At 45.5% G+C, this 25,389-nt stretch overlaps 2 protein-coding genes across 2 annotated transcripts; both read right to left on the reverse strand.

The window, feature by feature from the left end:
- Nucleotides 1-430: 430 nt before the first annotated feature.
- On the reverse strand, nucleotides 431-10,058 carry LOC149525970 (protein maestro-like). The gene is made up of 7 exons (XM_089775758.1): nucleotides 9,247-10,058; nucleotides 8,056-8,238; nucleotides 7,017-7,172; nucleotides 5,850-5,984; nucleotides 3,531-3,633; nucleotides 2,493-2,558; nucleotides 431-572 (listed from the first exon to the last, which is right to left on the reverse strand). Exons 1-7 carry the CDS (start codon nucleotides 9,433-9,435, stop codon nucleotides 499-501), a joined length of 906 nt encoding a protein of 301 aa, XP_089631884.1. The 5' UTR covers nucleotides 9,436-10,058; the 3' UTR covers nucleotides 431-498.
- A 2,943-nt stretch (nucleotides 10,059-13,001) lies between these two features.
- Nucleotides 13,002-25,158, reverse strand: LOC149525971 (maestro heat-like repeat-containing protein family member 2B). The gene is made up of 9 exons (XM_089776549.1): nucleotides 25,040-25,158; nucleotides 23,459-23,582; nucleotides 22,101-22,210; nucleotides 19,849-20,001; nucleotides 17,929-18,083; nucleotides 16,248-16,410; nucleotides 15,608-15,804; nucleotides 14,178-14,315; nucleotides 13,002-13,969 (listed from the first exon to the last, which is right to left on the reverse strand). The coding sequence occupies exons 1-9, from the start codon at nucleotides 25,154-25,156 to the stop codon at nucleotides 13,852-13,854; spliced, it is 1,275 nt and encodes a 424-aa protein (XP_089632675.1). The 5' UTR covers nucleotides 25,157-25,158; the 3' UTR covers nucleotides 13,002-13,851.
- Nucleotides 25,159-25,389: the final 231 nt, after the last annotated feature.

Genomic DNA, 25,389 nt, shown 5'->3' on the forward strand with positions numbered 1-25,389 from the left:
GGGCAAGTCCTTAGAGGGGTCACATGACACCCCTTACTTCCGGTCACCTGCCCCTCTTGACCCCGGATGTATTACCCCCAAGGGCGGGACTTCCGGTGACAGGGGACGGGCCTAACGGGGGTCACATGACATCCTTTTTTACTTCCGGTCACCTGTCCCTCTCGACCCGGATGTACTACCCTCCAGGGGCGGGACTGCCGGTGACAAGGGAGAAGGAACTTCCGGGGAGTCGGGGGGGGGGGACTTCCAGGGTCAGGTGGCAGGGCTAATGTTTGATTGATGGTAGGGCCCTTATACTACTCTCCTACCCCATAGCAGAGCTGGCCGCATACCACCAAGGTCTAGCTTCCCACCGAAGTATATGAGGTGCAAGCTGGAAACAAGCTGGCACAGACAGAGCACATTGTCCTCCAGCAATCCCTCTCTTGTTCCCATTCAAGGTAGCAGGAGCTCTTTGATCTATTTGTCTGTGCTTCATTCCCCGAGCACTCATCCAGGTCAGATGTCTCTTAGGACCTGAGTTGCCACCATCTGGACAATGGGACTTGGGTCATTCTGTAGTACCTGGAGAGCTGGAATTACAGAGAATATGACTCACTTTTCATATAGTCACCTATGCCTGCAGTAGCTGGAGATTTAGTACCAGTGAGTACCAAGCTACAGAAGCTCTCTGTACAAACAAAGCTTTAGGTTCCTCCATTGGGATCCTTCCAAGCTCCAAACTGAGATGGAGGAGGGGGGAGAGGGGAGACCCTGACCCTACCAGAAACTCATCCAATTGGAAGGTGCTCCATTGACTCAATAGCTTCTGCTTTTAAGTTATTTTACATCTCCTGACAGAAATAAATCTGATGGTGTGGAGTTTGGGGTAGCAAAAAGTGGCTTCCAGGGAGCCGATGGAGCCCAAAGAGTGGATCACACAGGTTGGGAAGAGGCATTGCCAGGATAGCCAGGAGATGCACTGACTTATATCACACTGGCTGCAGTTTCCTCCAGGTACGTCTACACCGCAAAGTTAATTCAAAATAACAGCTGTTATTTTGAATTAACTTTAATAGCATCTATACATGCAAACCGCTATTTCGATATTAATTCGAAATAGCAGAGCGCTTAATTCAAATTTGGTAAACCCCAGAGCTATTAAAGGGATAGACCCTGGCCCGTGCCAGATCCAAGCCTACCAGCCAAGAGCCAGCAGTGGCCACTGGGGCCCCTGAGCCAGTAGCCACAAAACGTGAGCCAGCAAGGCACTGGCAGCCAACCCTCCACTGCTCCTCAGGAGCAGTCTGCCAGCACCCAGGAGCCTGACAGGGGCTGGAGAAGGCGGGTGCCTTCCTGGTCCAGGGTGGAGATCATGGACCTTATTCAGGTTTGGGAGGGATGCCCCAGCATCCATGATCTCCGCACTAGACAGAGGAACACGGCCGTCAATGGCAGGATAGCTGCCAGCCTGGCCACCAAAGGCCACATGCGAACCCAGGAGCAGGTTTGCATGACATTCAAGTTGGTGCGGTGAGACCCCCAACCTTGGGCCCTGATCTTCCCTTCTCCTTTCTTCCCTTTGCTTCTCCCTTCCAACTTCCTCCTCCCAGGTTTCACCCTCCCCTCTCCCACCCACTCTATTCCTCTCTCCCACCTCCTTTTCCCAGTCTCCCCAGAGGTTCACCCTGTTGTTCAATAAACCCAGTTTCTATTTTTGAACATACATGTCTTTTATTTGACATCAGGAAGGGAGGCTAGGGAGGAGTAAGTAGATGGACGTGAGGGAGGAATGGGGCACGAGCCCCCGGTGGGGAGGACCGGGGTGGTTCTGAGGGCTCCTCGGGGTGGACACTCTCCTGCAGGGCCTCCTGGATCCTGACAGCCCCCCAATGGACTCCCCGGACGGTAGCCTGCAGCAAGTGCAGCTGGGCTGATGGCAACAACCCTACGAGACGCACCGGTGTGCCCAGGGGCAGCTCTGGCTCCATGTGGCCGAGTGCTGTGGTGTCCCGAGTGCAGGCACTCAGGGCACTCCAAGACAGGACTGCTTTGTTGTCCCTCATCGGGGTAGACAAGCGAGCGGGGAACCCGGGGTGGGGGTAGGGTCCCGTGAAGCACGGAGCTCAGTTAGCCTGAGGCAGCAGCCCCACACACTATGTCCTAACCTGATGCCCTGCCAGCACTGGTTCCGGCCAGCCTGAACTTCGGTTCAGGGTCCACTCAGTGTGGACGCGCTATTTCAAAATAACAAAATGCTATTTTGAAATAGGTTTTGTGTATAGATGCATAATTCGAATTAGCTTAATTCAAATGAACAATTTCGAATTAAGTTAACTTGAATTAACGCTGTAGTGTAGACGTACCTCTTTCAGAGCAGACTAAAGCTGAATCTGTCCTTTGATGTGTGGCTGATGCACTTCACACCTGTGGTATCAGTTACTGCTTGCTTGTCAGCTAAATTTCTTTATAACTCACTAATGAATAGGATTTCACCTGTATTTGTTACTTACAGGTCAACAGATGTTCCATGTCCAGCCATTTCATATTTTTGGTGTCCGTATGTTCCAGGATGATGCCTAAATAAGCAGTGTAAAATAAACATCAATAAAAAACCTTCTCTTGTTAAGTGCAAGGTGATAACATTGGCCCTTTGGCTTCTATTGTGGGTCTAAGGTGAGCTGTAGGCAAGAAAATACTAGAAAAGTTTAGCGTCCACACTGAAGAGAATAAGAGAAAAAAATTAAGAATGTTTACATAAAACCTCATTTGCTTTAAACAATCTATGTTCCTCTTGCCACTGCTGTCAGTTATTGGAGATATACTAGGATAGTGTATTAATCTAGTGGTGTGAACAAAGGGCTGGGGCCAGGAATAAGTGCGTACTAAGCAAGGATCTCACATGGATAAATTAATTAGGCCACAATGCTTGCCTGGCTTGCATGGGTGTGCTAAGGAAAGGATGGCACAGGGCCAAAGGGGAGGAATCTAGTGCTTCCTGGGCAAGGCAATCAGGAACCTGCAACAGCAGGCACTGTGTGGCGGTGGCCTGCCTACCTCCCAGTGATGAAGCACCAGTAAGGAACAGTGAACAACACTGAGCTTAGGTCTATAGTTTGAGTCCACACTAACTCTGACTACTAAAAATAGAGTGCAGGTAAGATGACAGAAGCAGTCGGAGGAGCTAGCCACCTTGAGAACAGACTTTTGGGTTTGGATGGGATCATCCTTGGAATAGTTAACCCCTCCTGCTACTCCTGCCACAGCTACTCTATTTTTAGCACACTAGTTTGATCGGAGAATAAACATACCCTACGTGACAGTGTGCCAGCCTCTGCTACTAAATGACTGCGCCATCTCAAAGCATTCTATTGCAACTTACAAATTCCTCCTAACACCACACTGGAGAAGTAGGAGAACATTAACATCTCCATTTATGCATGAGAAGTCACAGCACGGAGAGATTAATAGTAGCTCAGTGCTGCACACAGGGACTTTTTCTGTCTACCTCAAAGGGAATACCAAAAGGGACACGGCACACTTTCTCTCACCAGCTAACTTGGCTGCAACTGCCCGGATCTCTTCCCAGCTGCTGCAGAAGTATGTGATGGTAGTTTTGTAAAAGTTCTCCAGTAGCTCAGCCTTCTCTTTGGCCTAGAGAAAATCAGGGACACATGAGCTCTCTCTGGCTAGAAATGCCCTTTGACTGCCAACACATGCCTTTACAAACCACAAGTAAACAGTCTGTGTTCCTCTTGCCACTGCTGTCAGTTATTGGACTCACTCAGACTTTTTTTTTAATTTAAACAAGTAAATAAAAGAAAGGACAGGAGGCTGTGTAGAAGTGGGGAAAGTGGGAATCTATGGCAGATTTACATTCCTCTCACCCTCAGTCCTGTATCCCACTCTAATAGGGTACGTCTACACTACAACGTTAATTCGAACTCACTTAGTTCGAATTACTTAATTCGAACTAAGCTAATTAAAACTAACGGATCTAGACTAAAAAACTAGTTCGAATTAGCGTTTTACTAATTCGAACTAGCATGTCAACATTAAGTGGACCCTGAACCGGGCTTAAGGATTGCCGGAAGCAGTGCCGGCAGGTCATCAGAGGAGGACTTAGAGCGTGGAGATGCTGTCTCAGGCTAGCCGAGGGCTGTGCTTAAAGGGTCCCAACCCCCACCCCGGACAGACAGTTCTCAGGGGTGCCCCGCTTGCAAAGCAGTCTTGGCTTGGAGTGCCCGGAGTACCCACACTGGGCACATCACAGCACTTGGCCATCAGACCGGCTGCACTTGCCGCAGCCTGCCATCTGGGGAGATGGGGCAATTGGGGGGCTGCAGGAGAGCTTCCACCACAAAAGCCCGCAGAGCCAGCCCAGTCCTCCCCATCGGGGGCGCGTACCCCATTCCTCCCTCAACTCCTTCCACTTACCCTTCCTAGCCCCTCTTCTTGATGTACAAAATAAAGGACAATTGTGTTCAAAAATGGAATCTGTCTTTATTGAACAAAACTGGGGGAGACTGGGAAAAGGGGGTGGAAGAGGGGAAGAGAGAGGGTGGCAGAGGGGAGGGCAACTAAAATGATCAGGGGTTGGGAACAGGTCTCATATGAAGAGAGGCTAAAGAGACTGGGACTTTTCAGCTTAGAAAAGAGGGGACGGAGGGGGGACACGATAGAGGTCTCTAAAACCAGGAGTTGGGTGGAGAGGGTGCATACAGAAAAGTTCTTCATTAGTTCCCATAAAGAAGGACTAGAGGACACCAAAGGAAAGGAATGGGTAGCAGGCTTCAAACTAGTAACAGAAAGTTGTTCTTCGCAAAGCACAGAGTCAACCTGTGGAACTCCTTGCTGCTGGAGGCTGTGAAGGCTACAACTAGAACAGAGTTTAAAGGGAAGTGAGATCAAGCCATGGAGGTTGGGTCCATGGAGTGGTATTAGCCAGGGGGTAGGAGTGGTGTCCCTGCCCAAAGTTTGTGGAAGGCTGGAGAGGGATGGCACGAGACAAATGGCTTGGTCACTGTCTTCGGTCCATCCCCTCCAGGGTCCCTAGGGTTGGCCGCTGTCGGCAGACAGGCTACTGGGATAGATGAACCTTTGTTCTGACCCAGGATGGCCATTGTAAGCTCAGTGCTCAGGGTCGGGGGTCTCAGTGGACCCCCTTGATTTTCATGCACACCTGCTCCTGGGTGGCCAGGCTGGCAGCTCTCCTGCCCTAGCCGGCCACCTTCCTGTGCCTAGTGCGGAGATCGTGGATGAGGTCCACGATGTCCGCACTAGCCCAGGAGGGAGCCCGCCTTTTGCGGTCCCGGGCAAGCTCCCAGGACCTGCCAGCCTGGTCCCGGGAAGAGGGGGAGGGCTGGGGGGCATCGGGTGGGTGGCTCGATCCGCACCAGGTGCAGGGTCTGCTGGCTGGGTGCTGGCAGGCTTGCACCTGGCACGGGCACCGTAGCCAGACCGTGCCCCTTTAAGGGGTCCGGGGCCGGGAGGGGGGCATAGAGTTTCCCTGGTGTTGGCCGGAGTGGCCACCAGGGAAAGCTGGGGAGGGCTAGCCTCCCACTAGTTCGCATTAAGGGGCTACACAGCCCTTAATTCGAACTAGTAAATTTGAACTAGGCTTAATCCTCGTGGAATGAGGATTACCTAGTTCGAACTAAGCGCTCCGTTAGTTCGAATTAAATTCAAACTAACGGAGCGCTAGTGTAGCACCTATGAAAGTTAGTTCGAACTAACGTCCGTTAGTTCAAACTAACTTTGTAGCATAGACATACCCATAGATACTTACATTGCCCATCACACATTCCCCCTGCTTCTACACCACAAGCCTATGCTGTCAATAATCTCATATAATTCTGTAGGTCACTCACAAGGTGTCTGCAGATATCCATCTGGAGCTCCTCAGGGTTCAGCTTGGTTCTCCAACTAAGATGCTCATTAAGTATAGTTTGGAGCCTCTTCAGTCCCAAAAATGGGGCACAGAGATGAAATGTAGCTCTGCACTCCTGAAAAAGAGGGTTGCACCAGTGAATTGTTCCATAACACGTATTGTGCTCATTCAAATGGAACTCATGTCCTTGACTGCTCATCTACCCCAAGAATAAAAGGGATTCCCCTGAAGTAATAGACAGAAAATATGCCAGCATGACTTTAATAGGGGGAAAGGGATTCTACTTCTGGAGTATTGCATCCAATTCTGGGCACCCCATTACTTAAAAAATGTTGATACATTGGAGAAAGTCCAATGGAGGGCAACAAAGATGATTAGGAGGCTGGAACACATGATTTACAAGGAGAGGCTGAGGGATTTGGGATTATTTAGTCTTCAGAAGAGAAGAGTGAGGGGAGCTTTGATAGAAGGCTTTAACTACCTGAAGGGGGATTTCAAAGAGGATGGAGAGAGGCTGTTCTCAGTGGTACTAGATGACTGAATGAGGAGCAATGGTCTCAAGTTACAGTGGGGGAGGTCTAGGTTGGAGATTCGGAAAAACTATTTTCCTAGGAAGGTGGTGAAGCACTGGAATGGGTTACCTAGGGAGGCAACGGAACCTCTAAATCTAGAGTTTTCAAATCCTAGCTTGACAAAGCCCTGGCTGGGATTGTTTAGTTGAGGCTGGTCCTGTTTTGGGCAGGAGGTTGGACTCAGTGACCTCCTGAGGTCTCCTCCAAACCTATGGTTCTATGATTTTATAATACTGAAAACTGGAGATAGCAGCAATGTTTTTTCAGAACAGATGTAGCTATGAAAGCTGCTTCACTAGGCATAGCTGTGGTCTTTCCTCTGTTGTGGGGAGGCAGGAACGTGGGGTGCAGAGATAGGCAGGAATGAACTCTTGGGATCAGACCCATGACCTATCCTGAACTCCAGTGAGACAACCCTGGCTGCTAAGGACCAGCCTGTCTGGGATTGACTCAAAAGGAGGGCAATGAACTGAGGGAAGAATTTAGGTCTCCACTGCGGGAAGGAATAGCAGAGCTCCCCTGGCATCAGGAGGAAGATTCTTTTTGCTTAGTAATTAAGTCACTGTCATTCTTACCATTGAAACCTCAGGGCTTGGATCTTGCAGGTGCAGCAGAAGCGTGACCCAGCTCTGTCTAACCTGCTTGGCAAAATAGTCCTTCCATTTTCTCTTTGCAGAGCCGGCCAGGATACCAAACAGGACAAAGGCCAATGCACGAAGAGTGTTGTCCTCCTATAGCCAAGAAAGCCACACAGGTTGGTAACGAAGAAATAACCACATCATGTATCTAGCACAGCTGTCTCTTCTACATTAGGGTAGAGTGATTCCAACTACAGAAGTTTAAAAGAACTGGAATTAATCAAGTTTGGGCCAAATGTGTTGATTCATCAAAATACTTTGAAGACAGTTCAATTTTGACAACATTCTTCCAGAAGCCAAGTAGGGGTACTTGGTCAGCTTCTTGGTGACCCATCTAGCAGGCTAACTGGGATCTTGGGCTTCCTGGCCCTCACCTTCAGAACAGCCTGTCTGGCAGGCTGACAAGGAGCCAGGAAATGTGCACCCTGGCACCTCTAATTCCCAGTGTTTCCAGGTTCCCTGTCTCCAGCATAGTCTGCCAGTAGACTGCCCTCAGGCAAGGCTCCCAGTAGAGCTGGGTTGAGAATAGTATTACGGTTTCACAAAGAGTTTTGAAATTTGGGCTGGGGGGTGTGTCCCCCAAATAGGAACAAAACCAAAATTTGAAATCTCAAACTTCTCTGCAAAATGGAATAATTTCAACCATCTGACATAAAAATCGTATGGAGCAGGCCCAAAACAGTCTATTACACCCTGTATGCCCATTTTCCTTGTATGCAGCTACCTAATCTAGTATTCATACTTCCTTTGCCATTCTCATTGGAAATAAAGATGAACAGAAGGGTGAGACTGAAGGAGCAGGGATGGCATCCTCATTTTCTTAATTCTCTGCTCCTCCATAAAACACATCTCTTCCCTAAGGCCTAAAATCACTTCATTCTGACATGAACAATGCCCAGTGAGGACACATCATGCATTGTAAATGGAGCCTCATCAATGTCAGCTGAACTGGGGTTGAAGGCTTCTGTTCACGTACATTATCGAAGTACTTCCGGATCTGTGTGGTGAGGTCTCTGAAGGAAGAACCTATGTCCTTCCCTTTCAGCTCGTTCAGAACGTTGGCCAGTGCCTTCAGGCTTTCGGCAGTGACTTCAGAACTGAAAGTGTCTTCTAAAGTCCTGATCAGTGCCTCCAGAAGAAACTTCTTGTACTTTTTCACCTGTTCAGACGTATGACATTAAAAAACACTTTCCACTAACCACATTTCTAATATGTTTTTTTAGCAATTATGAAGCAGTGGGAATTTCATCTGCCCCCCTATTGACCTATAGCTATATTTTACATCAGGTACTAGCTACAATAAGCCAAACTCTGTGCCATATTACACCTATGTAATCCTATTAGATTTCTAATTACTTAGATTTGAAGGCCAAAAGGGACCATTGTGATCATTCAGTCTGACCTCCTTCACAACACAGAACCTCCCCAAAATAATGTCTGTTTGACTAGAGCACCTCTTTTAGAAAAACAGCCCATCTTGTTTTTAAAGTTGCTACTGATAGAGACCCCACCACAACCCTTGGTAAATGGTTCCAATGATTAAAATTACCATTAAAATGTATGCCTTACTAGCAGTCTGAATTAGTTTAGCTTCATTCCCCCTCCCTCCCCCATTGAATCTAAAGGCACATTTTCTAGCCCTTTGAAAATTCTTGTGACTCTTCTCCAATTTATCAACATCCTTCTTGAATTGCAGGCATGATCCTGACATAGTGTTCTAGCAGTTCTCACACCAGTGCCATAAGCAGAGGTAAAATAACTTCTATTTCTTATTCAGAATCCCTCTGTCTATGCCTCCGAGGATCACCTCAGCTCTTTTGGTCACAGCTTTGTACTGGGTGCTTACGTTCAGCTGATTATCTATCATGATTTGAGTTTTTTAGTGTCTCTGTTTCCTGGAATAGAATCTCTCATCGTGGAAATAAAGCCTACACTCTTCATTCCTAGGAGTATACATTTACATATGATCATATTAAGTACATATTGTTTCCTTATGCCCAGCTTACCAAGAGAACAAACCTGCTGTGTATTGACTGCAAAGAGGTTACAGGGGTATGAGAGAGCAGACATTGGCCTAGTGCATTGTGCATGGCCTCTGTAAATCCTGAGCAATTGTTTCCTTTAGTTTCTCTAGTTATGCTGCATTGTATTCAGTATTCTATCTTACCTTCTCAGGTGCCCCATAGACTAAATTGCCTAGGCCTCTTACAGCCATTTGACGGACAATGCTGTTATTGTCCCGTGACCTTTCTTCTAAGCTATGTAAGATAGACTTAAGGATCTTCTTCTCCCTGAGTATGGGATCAGTCATTAGCTGAAATAAAATCAACATGTCCATTAGCTCTAATATGTTCATTAAGATAGCGAATATAATTTGAGGAGACACGTAATACACTGTAATTTATTATTCTATATGAATGAGTACTGTGTTAAAAACATGGATTTTTCCTTTTAGGCACTATAATGGGTGATTGCTCATCCCTTGAAAGCCTCTCAGTGACTGCATTTGATACCACAATCCTTTTCTCGCCCAGGTGCATCCTGCCAGTCGATCTTAGTGAGTCTTCCATGGCTCAGCCCTCTGGCCAAGTCCCAAAGTCCAAACAAATGCCTTTTAGGTCCTGTTGCCCTCACTAGGGTCTTCAGCCCCAACTCTGGACCCTTTATAGTCTGTTCTTTGTTCAACCTCTCCATAAGCCTTGTCCCCTTCATCGGGTTTATGCCACTGGGGAACCTGAGCCTGCCCACTACTCTTGGTTCCAACCTAGAAATAGCAGCGAGTCATTGCTTCATTTCAGTTTATTGCTACTTTTTCCTTGGGTTCTTCCTATGGGGCCACTTTCAGTTTCTCCCTCTAATTATATGTTTAAGGCTCGTAAGGACTCTCTCTCTGCAAATTCAGCTTCAGAAAATGCTGCCTGAAATAAACCCCTGTGAATTGGTTTGGCCAGAGAATAGCATCTTTTCTTGGCCCTCCACTTCCTGAAAGGAACTGACCTAATAAAGCCCTGTAGCTCCATATATCTGAGCCAGCTGGGCTCTGATTGGCAGCTTTCATGAGGCCTCTTGAAAACCCACGTTTGTGACTCCTTTCCTAGGTGGGGTGTAGAAAGATTTTGGGGCACAAACAGATTCCTAGAACCACCAGATGAGCCTCTAAAATAGCGACTTAGCGTAAATGTGAAATATGACACAGACGTTATAGCAAGGCTGTGGAGAGGGAGGATGCTCCAGTAGTTAGCAGCCTAGGACTTAGGAGGTTCCAGTTCAATTTCCTGCACCCTCAAAGACTTCCTAGATGATGTTGGGCAAGTCACTTGGGCCTTCTGTGCATCAGTTTCCTGTTTGCAAAATGGGACTAATAGTGTTTCCCTGCCTCACAGGGGTATTGTAGGGATACATACTTTTAAAGAGTTTTGAGGCACTCAGATACTACATTATCATTTTGAAGTACTCAGATAATACAAGTTTCTAAAAGGATGTTTTAAGGAAGATGGAGAAAAATTGTTCTCCTTGGCCTCTAAGGATAGGATAAGAAGCAATGAGCTTAAATTACATCAAGGGAAGTTTAGGTTGGACAGCAGGAAAAACGTCCTGCCTGTCAGGGTGGTTAAACCCTGCAATAAATTGCCTCAGGAGATTGTGGAATCTGCATCACTAGAAATATTTAAGAGCAGGTTAGACAAACACCTGTCAGGGATGATCTAGACTGTGCTTGGTCCTGCCGTGATGGCTGGGGATTGGACTCGAAGACCTCTCAAGATCCCTTCCAGTTCGAATGTTCTATGAATCTATTATTCTAGATTAATGAGAATCTAAGATAGATGTTAATGTATTTGTATGTTGCTTATTTTATAGTATTAGGACACTAGATTCATTTAGAAGATTTGCTGAGCTAGACCAAAATCAGGAGCTGTTGGTCAGTATTAGCCCTAGGAATTGTCAGAAAAGGTCTAGTAATGCAAATTCTATGGCTACATCTACATTGGCATGATTTTGCGCAAAAGCAGCTGCCAGTCTACACTGGCGGGGAGTTCTTGCACAAGAACACTGACATTCTAATGTCTAAAATCAGTGCTTCTTGCGCAAAAACTATGATGCTCCCACTCAGGAAAAAGCCCTCCTGTGCAACTGTTCTTGCGCAAGAGGCCAGTGTAGACAGGCCACATTAATTTCTTGTGCAAGAAAGCCCAATGGCTAAAATGGCCATCGGAGCTTTCTTGCGCAAGAGAGCGTCTACACTGGCACGGATGATTTTGCAGAAAAGCGCCTCTTAGCACAACAGCACATGCCAGTCTAGACGCTCTCTTGCGCAAATATTCTAATGCGAAAACTCTTGCGTTAAAAGTATGGGTATGTCTACACTACAAAGTTAATTCGAACTAACAGCCATTAGTTCGAATTAACTTTAATAGCGGCTATACATACAAACTGCTAGTTCGAATTTAAATCGAACTAGCGGAGCGCTTAATTCGAACTAGGTAAACCTCATTCTACGAGGAGTAACGCCTCGTTCGAATTAAGTAGTTCAAATTAAGGGCTGTGTAGCCACTTAATTCGAACTAGTTGGAGGCTAACCCTAATCAGGTTGCCCTGATGGCCACTCTGGGCCAAACCAGGGAAACTTTTCTGCCCCTCTCCCAGCCCCAGAGCCCTTAAAGGGGCATGGTCTGGCTACAGTGCCTGTGCCAGTGGCAAGCCTGCCAGCACCCAGCCAGCAGACCCTGCACCTGGCATGGCATGAGCCAGCCACCCGCTGCCACCCAGCCCTCCGCCTCTCCCCAAGACCAGGCTGGCGGCTCCTAGGAGCCTGCCCAGGGCCACAAGAGGCAGGCGCCCGCCTGGTCTAGTGCAGAGATCGTGGACATTATCGAGGTTTGGGGGGAGGCCTCCAGCGTCCACGACCTCCACACTAGGCACAGGAATGCAGCCGTCTAGGGCAGGATAGCTGCCAGCCTGGCCACCAAAGGCCACATCCAAACCCAGGAGCAGGTTTGCATGAAAATCAAGTTGTTCCAGTGAGACCCCCGACCCTGAGCCCTGCGCTTAGTACATAAGAACATAAGAATGGCCGTACTGGGTCAGACCAAAGGTCCATCTAGTCCAGTAGCCTGTCTGCCAACAGCGGCCAACACCAGGTACCCCAGAGGGGATGGACCGAAGACAATGACCAAGCAATTTGTCTCGTGCCATCCATCTTCAGCCTTCCACAAACAGAGGCCAGGGACACCATTCCTACCCCCTGGCTAATAGCACTCCACGGACCCAACCTCCATGAATTTATCTAACTTCTCTTTAAACTCTGTTATAGTTCTAGGCTTCAAAGCCTCCTGTGGCAAGGAGTTCCACAGGTTGACTATAAGAAGAACTTTGTGTGAAGAAGAACTTTCTTTTATTAGTTTTAAACCTGATGTCCATTCATTTCATTTGGTGACCTCTAGTCCTTATATTATGGGAACTAATGAAGAACTTTTCTTTATGCACCCTCTCCACACCACTCATGATTTTATAGACCTCTATCATATCCCCCCTCAGTCTCCTCTTTTCTAAGCTGAAAAGTCCCAGTCTCTTTAGCCTCTCTTCATATGGGACCTGTTCCAAACCCCTAATCATTGTACTTGCCCTTTTCTGAACCCTTTCTAAGGCCATATCTTTTTTGAGGTGAGAAGACCACATCTGTAGACAGTTCTGAAGATATGGCGTACCATAGTTTTATACTTCCCCTCCTCCTTCTTCCCCTGGCTTCCCCCTTCCAGCTCCCTCCTCCCAGGTTTCTACCTCCCCTCTCCCACCCTCTTTCTTCCCCTCTCCCACCTCCTTTTCCCAGTCCCCCAGAGGTTAATCCCCCCCGCCCCCAGTTTTGTTAAATAAAGAGAGTTTCTTTTTTTGAACACGTGTCCTTTATTTTTTACATCAGGAAGAGGGGGCTTGGGAAGGGTAAGTGGAAGGAGGTGAGGGAGGAATGGGGCACGAGCCCCCGATGGGGAGGACTGGGGTGGCTCTGCGGGCTCCTCGGGGTGGAAGCTTTCCTGTAGGGCCTCCTGGATCCTGATAGCCCCCTGATTGACCTCCCCCGGATGGCAGCCTGCGGCAAGTGCAGCCGGGCTGATGGTCGAGTGCTGAAATGTGCCGAGTGTGGGCATTCAGGGCACTCCAAGACAGGACTGCTTTGATGTCCCCATCGAGTTAGACATGCAAGCGGGGAATCCTGAGAACTGTCTGTCCGGGATGGGGGTCAGGTCTTTTTAAGCACAGCCCTCGGCTAGCCTGAGGAAGCAGCTCCACACCTTAAGTCCTAACCTGATGCCCTGACGGCACTGGTTCTGGCCAGCCTTAACTTCGGTTCAGGGTCCACTCAATGTGGACATGCTATTTCGAATTAGCAAAATGCTAATTTGAATTAGTTTTTAGGTCTAAATGCACTCATTCGAATTAGCTTATTTCAAATTAACTAATTTGAATTAAGTTAATTCGAATTAGTGCTGTAGTGTAGACATACCCTATTTGCGCAAAATCTTGCCAATGTAGACGTAGCCTATCTATATCTTGCTCACTCTCTCTTAACCAGCAACTAGAATAGGCAGCTAGGCTAGGCTAGTTTAGGCCCCAAAAATAACAAAGAGAAAATGATTAAGAAAGGTGTAATGAAGTTCCTTATGAGATTTCCTTATAAAGGACACATTCTACTATCTAAAATGAATTCCTGTGAACTGAACTGTACAATTCCCCAGAGAAAGGTAAACAACAGATAACAGCCTAATGGTGGAACTGCTCATACCTGAGCAAAGAAAGCTGTGCTGGTGACTCGCTGGTTTTCTGATGGGGAATTTACCCAGGGAAGGAGGCTCTGTATGATCTCCACTGTTATTACTCCAGATCTTTGCAGAACCCTGGAAGACAAAAGGAACCACTTATGGGGCAGACTGTGCACTTCAAAAGCTTAGCTGCTATGACCATACAACTCTAAAACCTACGCATGGAAGCTCTGTGTTTCTCACCCAGGGCACCCCGCACAAAGCTATACCTGAAAGTTCCCTGTCAGTCACTCTATTTGTTGCCGATCCCTGAGGATGAAGTGCTGTCTCCTAGATCTCTTACCTCACCAGCAAACACACCCCCTCGTGGTGAGTCTGCGGATTTTCAAGAAGCATCCAAGTTTTCTGCATCCAGAGAGTTCTTATCAGTTTCTCATTCGTAGCCTTGAGAAGCACAGCCTCTAATGCTTCAATAGAAAGCCTGGGGGAAAAGAGGCACAGAACTGTAGTAACCAATAGAAAGGCACAGCCTAAGCAGTCAGGAAACCCCAGTTACTTGTCAGGTCTGTTGTTCATTGACAGTTCATCCATTGACAGTATCCTGAGGACCACTCTTTTTGGAAGGACTTAATTCCAGGAGGTATTTCAGTCTCATACATCTCATATTACTAGTGTTGCTATGGACAACATTTTGCAGTCACTTTCTCCTATCTGCAAGGTGTATGGGCACTAGCACAGTACAGTAATATGGAAAAAATACACAACCAGACCCCAAAAGCTGGGACACAGAGAGATTAGTGATCACTAATGGTTATTTTGGGGCCCTATGTCCAGCGAGATGTGACAGGGTGCTGAGAGCTTGCACTTGGGGTCAGCACTCTGGTAACTACTAGTACTAATTAGCTTCCCCAGAGAAAGCCTAATTGGATAGAAATGTACCTGATTGCCTGGCTAGAGTGGGGCTATAGAATCAACAAACCTATTATCCCATTAATAAGGAATCTGCCTAAAGGGACACCCACAGGAGTGTTTGAGGGAAACAGAGAGCAAAAGAGACAAAATGCTAGAGGCATCTAGATAGACTTATGTGTAGTGCTGGGGAGGAGCCGGTGGTCGTGGTACATGTAGGTCTCAATGACATAGGGAAGGGTAGGAGAGATGTCCTGGAGGCCAAATTTAGGTTGCTAGGAAAGAGACTGAAATCCAGGACCTCTATGGTGGCATTCTTGGAAATGCTTCCAGTTCCACGCGCAGGACCAGGTAGGCAGGCAAAGCTTCAGAGTCTCAATGTGTGGATGAGACAATGGTGTAGGGAAGAGGGGTTTGGATTTATCAAGAACTGGGGACACTTTTGGGAGAGGGGGAGCCTATACAGGAAGGATGGGCTCCACCTAAACCAGGGTGGAACCAGACTACTGGCACTAAACATTTAAAAGGCTGTAGAGCAGTTTTTAAACTAAGAGATGGGGGAAAGCCGATTGGTGGGGAGATGCAGGGAGACTTCTCTTAGAGGAGAATCCGTTGATAGAGATTCTCTAAGCTGTAGTCAGAAAGAGAGGACAAAGAGACTGAGGCCTGAGGAGGCCTAGATAGTAGTGTTTGTGTTGCCAGAGGTTGGTGGTTTCAGGGAACTGACCTATAGCAAGCACAAACAAGACTTTCTCATATTAAAAGCAGGTGATGGTAAGGTGCCTCATAACCCTGAGAACTCCTGGGGAGTGTCACACAAATGTACTGGGATTCTCTTTGTTTTGCTCCCTTTCTTCTAATTACCTGCAAGGGTTGCCCTCACATAGTTGTTGTCCTTTTCTAAATAACCTCCTTCGGCTGCTCATCCTGGGCAAAGGCATCTTTTGTCCTAGGGTTTGGCTGATCTGCTGCAGAAGAACAGTGAACAACTCCGGGAACAGCTCCTGCACAGTTTTGCTCAACTGCAATGCTGACACCACTTCAAAGATGGCACATGTTGCCTGAAAGGAGAGCATGGTAAAAGAAGAGGTCTCTTCCTAACACTATCACACTCTCTCCCCTTCTGATACCTGCTGGACTAAATTCCCACTCCTGTCACTAACTTGATGAATGACCGAGAGCAATTCACTCCATGTGTGCCTTAGCGTCCCATATCTGTAAAAATGTGTACGACCTATCAAGGCATGTTATGAGTTGCACAAAACATTTGCAAAGCACTGTAAGAAATCTTATTCAAAGACTTTCTAATTGCCAGATATTATTAAGTGAATCAGCCACATACTCTAAATCTGCCATCTGTTGTGCCACAGAAAGCACAGCTGGAATCCAGGAAACAGTACTTCAGAAAAGAAGTGCCCATATGACAATATTATACCACTCATCTAGCTTTCCATCAGCATGTGTGTCACAAGGCAGAGAAATACATGTCTGTCGTCTAACTTACTGTGAGAGGTTCAGCAGCTGCTAAATGCAGGTCAGTTTCTGTCTCTGAGGTCGTGCTTCCTTCTTGGCTTGTTGGAGTCTTTATTCTTTCTATTAGGACCTTCAGGACTTGAGGGGCGAGCAAGGGATCTGTCCCCAGAGATCTCCACAGCTCAGTGGTGTCACTGCAATTTAACATAAGTTATATGTGACCCCTGGAGACTTTTGTGGCTCTGACTATATGCATCATATTCAAGTAAAGAACAAATTTTCTCCTTGACTATGATCAGGGCTCACCAACCGCGCTGTCCGGCGATCTGCGCGTGCACAGATCGCCCAAACCTGGCTCTTCCAGGTTACAATCTACACGCCATGGGTGAGTAGATTGTATTATTTGTCAAGCCCTGCCTATGATGAGCAAGTTCAGAGTGCTGTCCTCCTTATATGGTCCTCATGTTTTACATATTGAGTTTCTAGTTACAGAACTAAGTTAAATTACATTTCAGGTTACATTTCTACAGTGCATGACTATTTGGGGATCCTGGAGGTATCCTGAAATAGCTACCCCACATTTACACAAGCAGCCCGTTATTTTGAAATATTTTTCAAAATAATGGGCACACTATTTTGCCATCCCAATAAACTTTGTTGCATGAGGGATAAGGGATGGCTTGAAATAGCACATTATTTCGACATTTGGTGCTGTGTAGAAGCGCCACATTTCAAAATAGGCTATGCAAAATATGATACGCAATTTGCAGAGTGCATATTGTGCATCTTATTTCAAGTTTAGGGTGCTGTATAGACACAACCCTAGTCTTACTGCACCATAACCATTAATGCTAGACTTCAGAAGGAAAGGACACAGAGCTCTAATCACAGTTCCTGTTTTCCTACTTCTCAGTAGATATGGAATCATGAGCATGTGATGCCCAAAGATCTACGGCCTGGGAGACAAGTTGAAGAAAGAAAAATGATCTTCCTACTAACTGGATGTACAACTATGAGAACAAATATTTGTGGCTAGCCCATGACCTCTTCACAAATGGCATTCCCTGGCCTCTATTTGCCAGAATGGGCATGTTCTGTTCACTCCCTATGGGGCACCTGGCATTGGCCACTGTCTGAAGACAGGATCCTGGGCTAGATGGACGTTTGGTCTGACCCACTACAGCCGTTCTCATGTTCTTAGATTCCTGCACTGATGACTGATAATTCAGCTAGGGATGTTTGAATGAAATGATAGATATGCTTACCACCCTGTCTTTAAGTACCAAGAATGACAATTCCATTCCAGCAGCCATACCCTTGCTGATACCAAAAGCCTGGTGCCCTATCCTTGCTAATCAGCCAGGAATTTGGATTTGAAGCTTTCATGCTACCAGAAAACGAACAGTCACTGGCAATTTCCAGGGTGATGTTAGTTCAGGGGTCTGGAGAGGCAAAAGTCCACTCCAGTGATGCCAGTAAAGGGAAGTCTTTAGGATGCCAAAGCAACTATTAATTAATGGAAACAGAATGACACTTAATTTCTCCCTGCACCCACCTTGACATGGTCTTGGACCTTTCTGCAGAAAGACCCAAGCTATTAACCTTTAGGAATTATCTCAAACTGTCTGTGGCTTAAATGAAGCCTTACATCTTCCAGTGAAGCCGTGGGATCCATGGTTACCAAAATGAACACTGTAAGGAGCACTATATACCTGTCCATCGGCAGACGTTTGAGGAGGAGGCTGAAGATCACTGCCTCTAGGTGATGGTGACCTAGAATGGACACTGCCTCCACCAGGAACTGCCTCAAGCTACCCTGCTTGATGGTAGGCATGTGAATGTATATTCTACTCAGGATAGCTGGCACCTGGACAGAATAAAACCAGAAAAAATGTCCCTTTTCCATTCTCTCCATTCATTCCGCAGAACCAAAACGTTTATTTAGTCGTTTAGCAATTTGCTGTTCTTGTAGAAAATCCTTCCTTCAAAAAACAAGTATTTAGACATGGCTGCATAGATTTAACCCACAAAAATTATACATATCTCTGCCCATACCTGGCTGCAACACCGGGTTAAGACATGCTGAGGCCCTAAGCTATGTCAAGTTAAAGAGGCCTCATTGCATTTCCAAAAAAACATGTATTATTCTAACAGAAAGGACAATGAAAATAGAAATAATCTATCTATCTATCTATCTATCTATCTATCTATCTATCTATCTATCTATCTATCTATCTATCTATCTGTACATAGGCAAAGAGGCAAGTAAAAACTAGTAATTTGGGGGTATTTTTAGAGACCCCTCATTATCTGAGGCCCTAAGACGTAGTTCACTTAGCTTGTCTCTTGGGGCCGGATATTCTCTTTTTGCATTTTACTCGGAGTCTAATTTTTCCAAGCCTTTCATGGCTGGAAACTGTGACAATAAGATAGACATTAATCAAGCATCTTCCTTTTCCCTTGGGGTACGGCTACACTAGCTCGTTAGTTCGAGCTAGGTAGGGTAATGAGGGCAAGCAGAGTTGCAAATGAAGCCCAGGATTTAAATATCCCAGGCTTCATTTGCATGTTCCCGGGTGCTGCCATTTTAAAATCCTCCTTAATCCGAACTCCGTGCCCGCGGCTACACGCGGCACGGAGTAGGTAGTTCTAATTAAAGATCCTAATTCCATGAGGAGTAACGGTAGTTCGAATTAGGATCTTTAATTTGAACTACCTAGTCCAGGGGTGTCCAAACTTTTTTCAAAGAGGGCCAGATTTGATGAAGTGAACATGCGTGAGGGCCGACCATTTTGCCTGACATTCTTTGAACCATTAAAATTAAATGCAAATTAACTATTTTATGCAAAGTTTATTGCAAACGGCATACTTTTCATTTCGTCACATGGATGACAAATCTAAACAGGTGTTAAATCACTCTGCCTTTCATATCTGAAGGCCAGATGAAAAAAAAATCCAGGAAGCTGAAATATATGTCAGGAACATTGTAAATACATTACATATTATTGGTAATAAAGGTTGTCTGTCAACTTTTAAGTTCAAAAAATATGAACAGGAACATAACACCAAGTATACATGTTGTGTCCAAATATATTTATAACTGATTTAGACCAACTGACATTAACTGAGATTTTACAATGTATTCATCTCAATACATATGGATTCGTTGGGGGCCATAAAAGATAGATATTGCCAAATTACCTGTGGGGCCGTATTAAACTGGAACACGGGCCACAATTGGCCCGCGGACCGGACTTTGGACACGCCTGACCTAGTCCATGCCGCATGTAGCCGCGGGCACGGAGTTTGGAGTAAGGGGGATTTAAAAATGGTGGCGCCAGGGAACATGCAAATGAAGCCCGGGATATTTAAATCTCGGGCTTCATTTGCAACTCCGCTTGCCCTCATTACCCTACCGAGCTCGAACTAACGAGCTAGTGCAGATGTACCGTTAGATTATCTCTGTCTTCTGCTGTTGATTCCCCCATTGCCTGACTCAGGATAGGAACACAGATGGAATTAACTTCCAATCCCAGGGGGAGAAACAGCAAGACTTGTGTTCACTGCAAATGATGGCAAAGACCTGAAAGCCTGCAGGTTAGCCAGAAAAACCTCTCCAGCTTCTATTTTACCTCATCCAGCATGGCACCTCCACACTCCTTCAGGATGATCTTCATCCACAGACCGGCTGCTGTGGCACAGGAGGGGCTAGCAGACAGCATACGATCCAGTATGGCCTCAATAAAATCTGTGGCTTGTTCAGAGGGAAAGTACTTACTAACCACCTGTGGACAGATCAAAAACAGGAAAGATTGCAATGATAGTCGGCTCCAGTACTTTTAAGAAAGGAGGCCTAAGAGCTGTATAGGAAAATAATGTATTCATCAGCAAATTGCTAATTGGGCTCATATCTGGCAAGGCAGTTGCAATTAAAATTTTCTCTGTAATCTTTCTAGCTACCACATCTCTATTCTACACTAATAATATCAGGTTAGATCTTAGGTTGTACAGTTAGCACAACATTGTATGGGACAAACAGGATGTAAATTTCCAGTTTATATTCTATTATGTACATGACATCTTTTCACAAAATATAAAAATATGCAAAGAGATGCATGCACACAAATATAGGTTCAGGTAAACACACAAGGTGCCAAGACTGGTTTCTCAGCTTGATGTCCCGCTCACATATTTTCCCCCTGGATGGATGGATGGATGGATGGATGGATGTGCGCGCGCACATGCATGGGCATGTTCATGCAACTGTCTGGAATCTGTTTGTTTTTTACATGGCATTCATAGCATATACCTATGAAAAGCATGTTACTGATTACCCATGAATGCCTCACTCCCATAGCTCGCTCCAAGTGTGGAAAGACATCACAAAAGCATAAAACAATCATAGAATCATAGAATACTAGGACTGGAAGGGACCTTGAGAGTTCATCGAGTCCAATCCCCTGCCCTCATGGCAGGATCAAATACTGTCTAAACCATCCCTGATAGACATTTATCTAACCTACTCTTAAATATCTCCAGAAATGGAGATTCCACAACCTCCCTGGGCAATTTATTCCAGTGTTTGACTACCCTGACAATTAGGAACTTTTTCCTAATGTCCAATCTAAATCTCCCTTGCTGCAGTTTAAGCCCATTGCTTCTTGTTCTATCCCCATAGGCCAAGATGAACAAGTTTTCTCCCTCCTCCTTATGGCACCCTTTTAGATATCTGAAAACTGCTATCATGTTCCCCCTCGATCTTCTCTTTTCTAAACTAAACAAACCTAATTCCTTCAGCCTTCCCTCATAGGTCATGTTCTCTAGACCTTTCATCATTCTCGTTGCTCTTCTCTGGACCCTCTCCAATTTCTCCACATCTTTCTTGAAATGCGGTGCTCAGAACTGAACACAATACTCCAATTGAGGCCTAACCAGCGCAAAGTAGAGCGGAAGAATGACTTCTCATGTCTTGCTCACAACACCCCTGTTAATGCATCTCAGAATTATGTTTGCTTTCTTTGCAACGGCATCACACTGCTGACTCATATTCAACTTGTGGTCCACTATAACCCCTAGATCCCTTTCTGCCGTACTCCTTCCCAGACAGTCGCTTCCCATTCTGTATGTATGAAACTGATTGTTCCTTCCTAAGTGGAGAACTTGGCATTTGTCTTAAACTTCATCCTATTTACCTCAGACCATTTCTCCAATTTGTCCAAGTCATTTTGAATTAGTGACCCTATCCTGCAGATTAGTCGCAACCCCTCCCAGCTTGGTATCATCTGCAAACTTAATAAGCGTACTTTCTATATCAATATCTAAATCGTTGATGAAGATATTGAACAAAGCCGGTCCCAAAACAGACCTCTGTGGAACCCCACTTGTTATGCCTTTCCAGCAGGATTGTGAACCATTAATAACTACTCTCTGAGTATGGTTATCCAGCCAGTTATGCACCCACCTTATAGTAGCCCCATCTAAGTTGTATTTACCTAGTTTATTGATAAGAATATCATGCGAGACTGTATCAAATGCCTTACTAAAGTCTAGGTATACCACATCCACCACTTCTCCCTTATCCACAAGACTCGTTATCCTATCAAAGAAAACTATCAGATTGGTTTGACATGATTTGTTCTTTACAAATCCAGGCTGGCTGTTCCCTATCACCTTGCCACTTTCCAAGTGTTTACAGACGATTTCCTTAATTACTTGCTCCATTATCTTCCCAGGCACAGAAGTTAAACTAACTGGTCTGTAGTTTCCTGGGTTGTTCTTATTTCCCTTTTTATAGATGGGCACTATATTTGCCCTTTTCCAGTCCTCTGGACAAGGGAAAATGAATGGTGCACAGCCACTAGGACAGTCACCTAGTGTTTGTTACCTTAGCCATTTTGGAAGATGCTTGAAACAGAGCCTCAGGGTCTGGAGTTGTTAGTGCCTCACGGAGACAACTCAGCTCCTCCTCTGCTGACCCCAGGTTAGTGCACTGACCTAGGATAGAGAAAAGGAGAAAAAGTATGGCAACATTTAATAAAACTGAACCTCTGATCCATAGATAATCATACAGGAGGATCTATGGGGTATGTTATTACCAGCTGTGTGTGAAATTTTGGCCCCACTAAAGCCAATGACGAAATTCTTGTTGACTTTAACGGAGTCAGAATTTTACCGTCAGGCTATGTCTAGACTACATCCCTTTTTCGGAAAAGGGATGTAAATTAGACGTATCGCAATTGCTAATGAAGCGGGGATTTAAATCTCCCCTGCTTCATTAGCATAAAAATGGCTGCAGCTTTTTTCGGCACGGAGCTTTGCCGGAGAAAAGCGCCAGTCTAGATGCTGATCTTGCGGAAAATTAAGCCTTTTCCGAAAGATCCCTTATCCCTCCGAAAAAGGGATGTAGTCTAGACGTAGCCCCTATGTCTGAAAGTTAACAGTAATGGCATGTGATTCATTGTGATTCGTACAGGATTAAACAGGCACTGTATTCTGTGTGGAGCATCTTTCTCTGTATATCTGGTTTCAGTAGCCACTCTGCTCTCAGTCTCTTTAAGGGAAAGCTGTCCTGCTCTGTCATCTCCCTCTCCCCACCCCACTCTGCAGAGCGGGGGCATATGGGCATATGGCGGGGGAGAGAGTGTGTGTGAGACAATGTGTGTGTGTGTGTGTGTGTGTGTGTGAGAGAGAGAGAGAGAGAGAGAGAGAGAGGGACATGCTGGCTGCCAGAGAAATCTTAGAAACAGTGCACTGCCTCTTTAGATAGGCACTCCGTTACTCACCATACTTCAGACTGGAGCAGCACTATTGTATGTGTCCCTCTCCCCAAACTCTGCTCTGCAGAGATGATGACAAGGGCAAAGGGGTCACCCTGACTTCTGCACGTCTCCCTGCTCACCTCCCCTCCACACACCACTAGCAGCAGATAGGATGGAGCAAGGTCGGAGAGGGGCAGCTGAACACATGCTGCTGGCATGCTTGCTAATCAGCTGAGCGCTCCAGACAGAAATTCTGGGGAGAAGGGCAGATCTGGCCTGTGTGCTATATTTTGTCCACCCTCTAATATTTGCAGATTATTTATTATTTGTGCAGTTCTCTTCCAGCAATGTACTTACAAGGCCCCAATCGTTCTGTTATATAAGTGTTGCTAACAAGACAGAAAGAATTACAGATGGAAAAAATGGTCATTACAACAATGAAAGAAAGTGAAGAGTTACTTACACCTGCTCATGGTCTCCTCACCTTGTATATTGAGAAGACAGTTGATACAGTCAACCACCCTCTGACGCGATGTCGTAACTGAATCACAGGTGTATGGTGCTAACAGCCCAATCAGAGATCCAATCTGATGAAAAGTTTCCTGAGGCTAATTTTAAAAGAATGAAGAATGAAAGTTCTCCGGCTATACTGGACATTATTTGCCTTCTTTATTGTGAACTCCATTACTGTACCTGGGTACGGCACATTGGAAAACATAATCCTTGTTGTACATGCAAATTGATGGGGTCTAAATTAGCTGTAGCACTCAAGAAAAATCTCAGAGTCATTGTGGATAGTCCTCTAAAAACATCTGTTCAACATGCAGCTGCAGTTAAAAATGCTAATGGTATGTTAGGAACCACTAGGAAAAGGGATGAATAATAATATGATAAATATCATCATGCCACTGTTTCAAATCCATGGTACACTCACACCTTGAATATTGCAAGCAATTGTAGTCCTCCAACTTAAATAAAGTTAGGTTATAATTGGAAAAAGTTCAGAGAAAAGCAACAAAAATGATATGGGATATGGGACAACTCATACAAGGAGAAGTTAAAAGGACTGGGACCATTCATCTTAGAAAAGAGATGCTTACAGGGGGGTATGATAGAGCCATATAAGATGATCAGAGATGCATGATATGGGTGTCCCTATATCTCTGACTGCCTGGGGCTGGGACTGGACAACAAGGGAGAGATCACTCAACAATTGCCTTGTTCTGTTTGTTCCCTCTGATGCACATAACACCCACCACTGTCAGAAGACAGGCTACATGAACCATTTGTCTGGGGGATCCAGAATGGCCATTCATGTTTTATGTTCTTATCTGATTAAATAGAAATAGAAATTCAACTTTAACAGCGATAGAAATGTAGCTGTGTTAGTCTGGGGTAGCTGAAGCAAATGCAGGACAATGTAGCACTTTAAAGACTAACAAGATTTATTTATTTTTATTTTTTTTTAAGATGGTTTATTAGATGATGAGATTTCGTGGGCCAGACCCACTTCCTCAGATCAGGAAGTGGGTCTGGCCCACGAAAGCTCATCATCTAATAAACCATCTTGTTAGTCTTTAAAGTGCTACATTGTCCTGCATTTTGCTTCAACTTTAACAGCCTGAGAGTATAGGAATGCATCTATGACACTGACACAGCCAACCTATGTGTGACCACAATAACTTAACAAGCGGCACTGCAATTGTATCAAGAGTCTATTTATAAAAAAGATGTGCTTCCTTATACAAGAGCATTTCACTGAAAGATTGTGTTGTCAGAATTTTCACTGACTTGCCCGAGGTCTAAGGAATGTAGGTCGCACTGTCAGATGTAAATATCCAGAATCAGATTCTGGTCTCTGTTACACTTGTGTAAATCCAAAATAATGCCACTGAAGTCAGGGGCATTACCCTGGCTTTACACGAATATCACTGATCAGATTCTAGCTCTAATCCTTCAGTCCAGCTGCATCCTTGAGCATCCAAAGCTCCCACTGAAGTCAAGGGGAACAATCAGCATGCCAGAATGGCAGAACTGAGTCCTAAGTGTTAAGAACTCTCCTTACCAGATTTCTGGTGGACACATCGAACTCTCTGAATACATAGGCGACCATATCCCCTGCTGCACAATTCTCCACACTTCCTGAACTGAGCAGCTTCAGGACAAAATGGAGAGCTGCCATCCTCACCTGCAAGGGTAGAGATTATGCACGAGTTATTATTATCTCTTCTGCATGCAATATGAGACAGGATATGAGAGTCCTTTTGCTTTTGCTTTTATCTCTTTGGAATAGTGGCTGAAGTACAAATGATTAACACATCTGTTATGTAAATTCCTTGCAACACTGGCTACAGAAGTACCATGCAAATGCCAGTTTTCACTTTCAGGTGACACTGTAATTAGGAAAAAGGCAGC

The sequence above is a fragment of the Pelodiscus sinensis genome, chromosome 1 (assembly GCF_052426305.1).
Source record: "Pelodiscus sinensis isolate ZL-2025 chromosome 1, ASM5242630v1, whole genome shotgun sequence".
Taxonomy (NCBI): Eukaryota; Metazoa; Chordata; order Testudines; family Trionychidae; genus Pelodiscus; species Pelodiscus sinensis.

What these genes read in the sequence shown, in the direction of transcription:
- LOC149525970 (XM_089775758.1), bottom strand. Translation starts at nt 9,435, where the DNA reads ATGAACATATTAGAGCTAATGGACATGTTGATTTTATTTCAGCTAATG. An exon ending in TCTATGGGGCACCTGAGAAG is followed by an intron (nt 8,239 to 9,246) that starts GTAAGATAGAAT and finishes ACGTCTGAACAG; the next exon opens with GTGAAAAAGTACAAGAAGTT. An exon ending in TCCGGAAGTACTTCGATAAT is followed by an intron (nt 7,173 to 8,055) that starts GTACGTGAACAG and finishes TCTTGGCTATAG; the next exon opens with GAGGACAACACTCTTCGTGC.
- LOC149525971 (XM_089776549.1), bottom strand. Translation starts at nt 25,156, where the DNA reads ATGGCAGCTCTCCATTTTGTCCTGAAGCTGCTCAGTTCAGGAAGTGTG. An exon ending in CATCTTCCAAAATGGCTAAG is followed by an intron (nt 20,002 to 22,100) that starts GTAACAAACACT and finishes ATCTGTCCACAG; the next exon opens with GTGGTTAGTAAGTACTTTCC. An exon ending in TGTGAGGGCAACCCTTGCAG is followed by an intron (nt 14,316 to 15,607) that starts GTAATTAGAAGA and finishes CTTTTCCCCCAG; the next exon opens with GCTTTCTATTGAAGCATTAG.